Source organism: Quercus suber, unplaced genomic scaffold (assembly GCF_002906115.3).
Source record: "Quercus suber isolate HL8 unplaced genomic scaffold, Cork oak 2.0 scaffold_159, whole genome shotgun sequence".
Taxonomy (NCBI): Eukaryota; Viridiplantae; Streptophyta; class Magnoliopsida; order Fagales; family Fagaceae; genus Quercus; species Quercus suber.
Genome location: NW_027069620.1, coordinates 620,719 through 629,197, shown reverse-complemented (window position 1 = coordinate 629,197; position 8,479 = coordinate 620,719). Strand labels below are relative to the sequence as shown.

The 8,479-nt window shown below is 33.4% G+C and overlaps 1 protein-coding gene across 1 annotated transcript; it reads left to right on the top strand.

The window, feature by feature from the left end:
• The first annotated feature begins 527 nt into the window (after positions 1 to 527).
• Positions 528 to 4,326, top strand: LOC112032761 (cytochrome P450 734A1). Its single transcript, XM_024065520.2, has 5 exons — positions 528 to 1,088; positions 1,875 to 2,098; positions 2,283 to 2,524; positions 2,725 to 3,115; positions 3,485 to 4,326. Exons 1-5 carry the CDS (start codon positions 806 to 808, stop codon positions 3,941 to 3,943), a joined length of 1,599 nt encoding a protein of 532 aa, XP_023921288.2. The 5' UTR covers positions 528 to 805; the 3' UTR covers positions 3,944 to 4,326.
• Positions 4,327 to 8,479: the final 4,153 nt, after the last annotated feature.

The following is an 8,479-nucleotide window of genomic DNA, read 5'->3' as shown; positions in this document are numbered from 1 at the left end:
TATTGAGCTTGAATTCGGCTTGACTAATAAATTAAGTCAAGTCAAACCAAGTTCAAGTTTTTAGACAATTTGACAAGTTCAAGCTTAAATGTAGTTTTTTGAGAGATTTTCAACCTATGGCGTCCGCTCCTGATGATAGTTCTTTATCATCAGACCAAGACACCAATCAGTTTTTGGTGTAGGCGGGGATTGAACTCTAGATCTCTTATACAACCATCAGAAACTTTATCAGTTGAGTTAACTGGAACCTACAAACTTAAATGTAGTTTGTAAGCTTAGTTCAAGCTCAAGTTGAGTTTAAACATTTATATTTGATGTCGAGTTGAGATTAAATATTCAATACTTGATAAAACTCGCTCATTTACGACCTCAAATGTAGTATATGATAATTCGAGTAATAAAATGAAAAAAAATACATTTTTTTTATAAATAATAAAATTTAATTATAGGGATACAATAATACTAATAGAAAAGGAAAAGGGTAACAATGTCTTAAAAGGATTAAAAAGATTAAAAAACCCCTTCACTCGTTGACCCTTGGAATTCTAATGGCGGCCCCTACGCCGTTGGCCTTGCTTCTTCTCCCTCCTAAATTAAAATCACTCTCTTTCTCTGTGTGTCCGTTATAGTATTAAAGCAAGGACACAACACAACAAATAAGCAACATATAAGCAAAGCAGATAAGAAGCAACTATATATATATAAAGGCTGCTCTGCTACAAACTGACGAAAGAAAGAGAGAGTGAGTGAGTGAGAGAGAGTCTTTGCTTAAAGAAAGAAAGAAAGAAAGAATTGAAGCTGAAACATGGAGCAGCTGTTGTTGTCTTTGCTGAAGCTTTTTTTCATATCTTTGGTAATCCTAGTGTTTGTGTTAAAGGTGGTAGTGGTTCTTTGGTGGAGACCCAGAAAGATTGAAAACCATTTCTCAAAGCAAGGGATCAGAGGACCCCCTTACCGTTTCTTCATTGGAAATGTCAAAGAACTTGTGTCCATGATGTTAAAGGCCTCCTCTCAACCCATGCCTACTTTCTCTCACAACATACTCCCTAGAGTCCTCTCCTTCTACCATCACTGGAAAAAAATCTATGGTACATATGCTTTTTTTTTTTTTTTTTTTCACTCATTCTAACTCTCTCTCAAATAATTTTTTTTTTTTTTTTTTTTTAACATATGGGTTATTCAATGAATTAGATTTTTGATACTAATGTGATAGTTTTCTGAGCTGCCCTTTTGTTTGTTGGGTTGCAAAGGAATAGTCTTGATGGTCATCATAGTTCTGTGTGTTGCTTTCAGATATGATGTTTCTTTCTTTGGCTGGTTTCTGGTTTTATGATCATATCTCCAGGATTTGTGACTTTTCCCAAAGGCTTGTTTTTTTTTAGTTAGGCTTTTTCCAGCTTGGATACTTGATTTTGAAGTTCAGACTTTTCAGGTCTTCTTCCTANGGAGTCTCCATTTACTTTTCGGTTTTGTTTTGTCCTCTTTGTTTTGTTTTTTAGGAGGCTTGAAATTTGATAATGAACTTCTATTTGTTTCTCAATAGTTGTTCTAATTTGAGTTGTCTTCCTCCTATACTTTTTTTTTTTTCCTCTCTCTCTCTCTCTCTCTCTCTCTCTGTGTAGGGTCTACACTATCCTTGTTCACTCTGAATTAATGGTTGTCATGTTTTCTTCTCATTCCTATTTTCGCAAACTTGATATTTAGTACTTGAGGTTGTTTTAGTTCCTGCTTTGTGAAATGGTTCTCTTTAATGTCTGTTTGGAAACTCATATTTACCCCCCAATAAATTAAGTTTCCACCCATTAATTAATAAAGATTCTCTCTCTCTATACTTTTTGCATATCACATTAAATTGGATTTATGGGTCATTGTAGGTGCAACATTTCTTGTGTGGTTTGGACCCACAGTTCGTCTCACCATAGCTGATCCAGAACTCATAAGGGATATCTTCACCTCCAAGTCAGAATTTTATGAGAAGGTAGAGGCTCATCCACTTGTTAAACAGCTTGAAGGTGATGGCCTCCTAAGCCTCAAAGGAGAAAAATGGGCTCACCATAGGAAAATCATCACCCCCACTTTCCACATGGAAAATCTCAGAGTAAGTTTATTAGTATTTCATATAATGTACTAGTAATAGTAAGTTAATAATAATAATATAAAACCCCATTGATGTCATAAACATAAAAACCAAAATTTTAAGTTTACATTTTTTTGTTGTTGTTTTGTACGTATAATAATTATGTTTCAATTAATGTAAATTTTTCTTCTTTTTTCTTTTCTAGTTGTTGATACCTGTGGTGGCCAAGAGTGTGGTGGACATGTTGGACAAATGGTCAGCAATGTCAGATTCTGGTGAGGTTGAAATTGAAGTTTCCGAATGGTTCCAAAACTTAACAGAAGATGTCATTACTCGAACAGCATTTGGTTGTAGCTATGAAGATGGGAAAGCCGTTTTCCGACTACAAGCTCAACAAATGATGCTTGCTGCTGATGTTTTTCAAAAAGTTTTTATCCCTGGTTACAGGTACAGCAATATAAATCATCACTAGCTAATCAAGATTTAATTAAATGTATACTTATCTATCAATATCATGTCATTATCAACTAGTCACCTATCTTAGTACTTTAATTATAACTGCATTTAATAATTAATTGTCAATGAAAAGAAAGTTTGAGATTTTACTTTTACTAATATTTGATTTTTTTTTTTTTTTTTTAACACAGATTCCTACCCACAAAGAGAAACATGAATTCTTGGAAATTGGATAAGGAAATCAAGAAATCAGTAACAAAGCTTATCGAACGCCGAAAAGAAAATTGTTGTGGACATGTATCAGTGGAGAAAAGTCCCAAAGATTTGCTGGGTCTAATGATTCAAGCATCAAAAACATCCCCATCATCATCATCATCTTCAAATTTCACAATCCATGACATTGTGGAAGAGTGCAAGAGCTTTTTCTTTGCTGGCAAACAGACCACCTCCAATTTGCTTACGTGGACAACTGTTCTTCTAGCAATGCACCCACGGTGGCAGGTACAGGCACGTGAGGAGGTCCAAAGGGTGTGTGGATCACGTGGTATACCCACCAAAGATGATGTTTTAAAGCTTAAGACGGTAAGATTATGTACCCCTTATCTATGTTATTAGTATTTAATAAGGACAAAAAATCATGTTTTTGTCTCTTAGCACATGTTTATTTCGTGAGAAAATAAAAACAACCCACCAAACTGTCACCTTTTGCATTTTTGTTACTTGCTCTTTGATGGGAACATTTAGTGGCAGTTTTGTCATTTTGTTAAATGCAAAGGCCAGATTGAAACAAGATCACAAATTCTATCTGGAGGCTGTCCTTTGTACTAAAAATTATTAAAAACAAAGATTTCCATTTGGAAGGGTAATTTTGTCTTTATGCAGTGATAGATTAACATTGGGTATTTGAAAATTCTCTAACTTTGTGTTTTGTGGGTGTAATCTGATGTGCAGCTGAGCATGATCTTGAATGAGTCCTTGAGATTGTACCCTCCAACGATTGCGACGATCAGACGGGCCAAAGTTGATGTTGACCTTGGGGCCTACAAGATCCCACGCGGTACAGAAATTTTGATTCCAATCCTGGCCATTCATCATGATCAAGCACTGTGGGGCAATGATGCTAATGAGTTCAACCCTGCTCGATTCTCCGAAGGAGTGGCACGTGCCGCCAAGCATCCGGTGGCATTCATCCCCTTTGGACTTGGGGTCCGCACGTGCATCGGACAAAATTTAGCTCTGTTGCAAGCAAAACTTGTGCTTGCTATCCTATTGCAACGCTTCTCCTTTAGGTTGGCTCCAAGTTATCAACACGCGCCAACGGTGTTAATGTTACTTTACCCACAATATGGTGCACCCATCATTTTCCAACCATTGTCTCCTCCTGCGGTCCCCAAAGATCAAGGGTCCTAAATCTCTCCCAATATGTTACTGTCTATATAGAGGCCAAACATTTTAGTGTGTGAGCATGCTTATGCTACAAAAATGTTGAGTGTCGAAAATACCCATCATTCCCTTCCCTTCCCGAGAATTATTATAGCAACTAAAAAGAGATATCTGCAAGAAAGAAATATCATATTTTGGTATTTTCCCTTTACCTTTCGCTACTGACCTCCATGCCCATGGTTTTTTTTTTACCCCCTCCCAAAAAAATGTTTGCCCTGGCATGTAAGCTTTATTTTAGTTTTAGGATTTTTAGTAAATGGCTAACAACTAGGTAGCTCATCATATGTATATGTATGTATTGTATATTTTGCTCTATTTCCTCACAGTTTTGTGATATTATTATGCTTTCATGAATATTAATTGGTTATTTATTGGTCTCTGCAAAAAGTTTTCCGTGTTGAGCAAGGAAGTGCTTCATGCTTCCTGGGGATTAAGTTTATTATTTTTATTTTGTTTTTTGTTTTTGTTTTTTTTTGAGTAATTATTAATTAAACAAGTGTGATCAGTGAGCCCCAAATTTAGCGCTTTTTGCGGATGGAGTTATGCAACAAGCTACGTACATTTAATTTTTGTAACTGAAGAAGATGGTAATTGGTGGCAATTATTTCTTTTCTTTTTTTTTCCCTGAATTTAACTGATGGCAATTAATTCTCATTTAAAGGGCATGATGCAATTATGGTCAGGTAATTTATTTTTTGAGTAATAAATAGGAATTTTTATTGGGTAATTTATGACCACCACAAAGTGGAAAGTTATTTAATTCCATGCTTTCTTTACTCACATTAATGATGAATTTTAATGTTAACTTAATTTGTAAGAATTATTATTATGTGAGAGAAATATATATTACTTTATGATTGGGTAATTTATGACCGCCACAAAATGGAAAGTCATTCAATTCAATGTTTTCATCACTCACATTAGTGGTGAATTCTATCATCAATTTAATTTGTAAGACTTTTTTTTTTTTTTTGAAACCGTAAGACTTATTATTATGTGAGAGAAAGAAATATTATTTTCAAACCATAGAATACTTAGCCTCATCGTCAAGCCTGAAAGGGCCAAAACATACAAAGATGACATATATTGAAAACTGCTCTTTGTTGCTTAAGAGAAAAGGTTCCCCTCTAATTGCCCCGCATATCTTACATCTAAATAAAAACTGAAAGAGGTCTTTCCTCGTTGCTTAGCATATAGAATAGTGGGTTATTTTTAGAAGGGATAGAGGGGAGTGTTTTGTAAGGGACATTGCTGTCTAAGTATAGAATGGGTGTCTTAGCTGCAATTGACATGGAGGGGCTCAAGTTTTACATGGAGATTTACATTATATTCCACTTACCAATGCATAGACGTGCACATTAAATTTTGCTGGTTTCATGGGTTGTCGTTGATTTTTAATACTTGGGCTAATGGTTACCAGTTAAGATTGCGAAACCCCATAGAAATTGCTAGGTTTCTAAGCTGCTTCATGTTATGTTATTTATACTCCATTTTGAGCATTGATGTGCGCACCTTCCATTATCGACCAATAGTGCAGCTCTCTTTGCAATAAATACTCCTATGATTCTCTTTAAAAACATTATTCCTTGGTAGAGAAACTCAAATGGATCATAAACGTATTGTATGGCTTTTCTTAACTATGCCTTCAATACAGAGTTAAGATGCACTTAATATTACAATAAATAATATATTTAAGAAATGCTACGTCTACAACATTTTTACAACATGTAATCATAATAAATTTGTGTATTAAAACCAATGAATTATTGATAGAGCCATTGCATGACGGTGCATAATCAAGTATTTATTGTTCTTTTATTTGTTAACTTAGAACACTCGTTATCAGAACCTTTATAAACACATGTTGGATTAACACGGTTACGACCCTAAACCATTTCAATCAATATAATCCAAAAATGACAACTATGATAACTAGCATGTCATTTTTTATGAGGTGTTCTCTCAATCATGTTCGTATTGTGTTGAGATAGGAGTATCGACTAAATGATTCATACAAACATAACTCATTTAATAATCGTCTTAAAACCTTTCATCTCTATCAAATTATGTTGACTAATCGGGTTAATATGACATGACCCATGTAATATGCTCAACAAACAGGTCATGTTGGGTTGACACAAACATGAATAATTTCAATACGTTTATAAAAAAAATTAATACTAAAATTTTTAAGTTGCTTAATGACAACTTTAACAAGAGTGGACCATGGGATCAAATTGACAACCAAATGACAACTTTTGATGATGGATTTGACAAAATTGGAACTTTAAAATTGGAAATGACTTACTAAAATTTAAAGGATAGGATGACTAATTTGACAACAAATAGAAACTATGATGATGAATTTGAAAAAGTTGAAATTTTAAGAATGAAAATGACAATTGGCTTAAATTTAGATGTTGTAATTTGGATTTTAGCCAAAATGAAATGAAGTGAGTTTTTTTTTTTTTTTTTTTTGCCAAAATGAAATGAAGTGAGATTTTTTTTTTTTTTTTTTTTTTTCAATATTTTGGCTTAGAGAGTTTAAAGTTTCATAGAGGAATTTACCAATATGACCAGTAAAATTCGTTTAATTACTCAATTTTATTTATAAAATTCAAATTCATTTTGGATAAAATTAATTCATTTATTAATATGGATTCAATGGGAATTGTGTCAAATATGGGTAGACCTATTTAATTTGACACAAATAATTGACCATGTCATTTCAGCTTGATTGCAGGTTAAATGCATCAGAACAAAATTGGCACATTTATTAATCATGTCAAATTGTTTTGACCCATTTTAACATGCACACATTTACACTAAATATCAACTTGCAAAAATAGTAAGTTATGTTTAAGGATCATGTCAAACGTTGTGACCATTAGCGTTGTCCTATCAAAATAGTTTTCTAATTAATTAAAAATTTGTTTATTTTCATATGATGGGACATGGCTTTATTGTAATTGGGATTCCATTAAAAATAAATAATAACTCATGCTGCCAGCTTTCAAGTAATTAAAAAATTTAAAATCCTTATAGGTTAGAAGAAATAATACATATATAGTTTACTTTTTTTTTGGTAGAATATAGTTTACTTTCTTACTATGTTAAGAGACATGTTTCCTTGACTTTACTACCAAAAACAAACACTCAAACAGCATGCTACATGCTATTAGGAAACTCAATTTTTCATTAGTTTGAAAAGTATTTTTCCTAATAGCATTTTATTGTGTGTCCAAACATTCTCCAAAGGAAAGATTTCAATAATCCATAGGAAATGGAAAAGGGATTTTCCACAATCCAAAGAGAAGTTTCCATCCCTTAAAGATTGGGGCAAGTTGCTTCTTCATTAAAATAAAACACTTGGGCACCCAAATGAGTGAGCTTTGTGTTACTACAAGATTAAAAAGCAAGGACAAATGCAGTACCCAAGGCATGAAATGTTCTTTAAAAGCAAAGGTAACAGTAGTCCAGCATGCAAATGTACTTCTTTTTTTAATTTTATAATTACATTCTATTCTCCTTTATGGGGCTTAGGACTTTGAGTTTTAAGTAAATTAAGAGAGTAAGATTTGAGATAAACAACATTTCATTTTTGTATTAGTTTTTTGGGATCTTCTAATGCATGCTCTTGTGGGGAAGCTCTTAATTTTGGAGAGAGCTTTGATGGTCCCCAGGAAGCATGTGGTTTTGGGGCAGATCTCTCTCTTGTCTTCTATTTTGGTGTTTCTTAGCTTTTGTCAAAGGAATCAACAGCATGCTATCAAGCATGTGATCTCATCCATAATTACCTTATGAACCTAATTTTCAATTACTTAAAAACCACCTCTTTCGGCATGTACATCCTCTTTTTCTCTCCCTCCCTCTCTTTGCAGAGACACATCGTGTGGTTATTAATGGTGATTATACCCTGTTTATTCTTCCTTATCACCTTGCTAATCTTGAACTATGTGCTACAAGGACATTGGCATTATTACTAGCTACTACTATTATTATAAATTATCTGCATAATTATCATTTCCTTATTAAGGGCATGTACTAGAAGAGGCAGCTAGCATTGCCTTTAGGATTCTCCAATCACATAAGAAAAGAATATGTTTCACGTACTCATGATTCTTCTATATATAAACCCCATTTTCTTTATTACAGTAACCCATGTCATAATCTTAGTTGCTGATTTTTTATTTTTATTTTTTTCTTTTCTCATTTTTATAGGGAGCCTTTTGCTCGTTTTTGTTCTTTGTCTTAAGCATGCTTCCACGGTGGCACAGCACATAGGCAGTGTCTCCTTCCAACTTGCTAGATGACAAAGTTTACATTCCAATAGATCTATCTTAAAAGGTCAAGGTACATTAAAAATGTATCACTGCTTCGGCTTGTGGTCCTCTTATCTCTATATATGAGATATGACAAAATGGACATAATATATATATATATATATATATTTTTTCATAAAAAAAATGGAAGCTAGGTTTAATTTTTATTTTACAATATCAC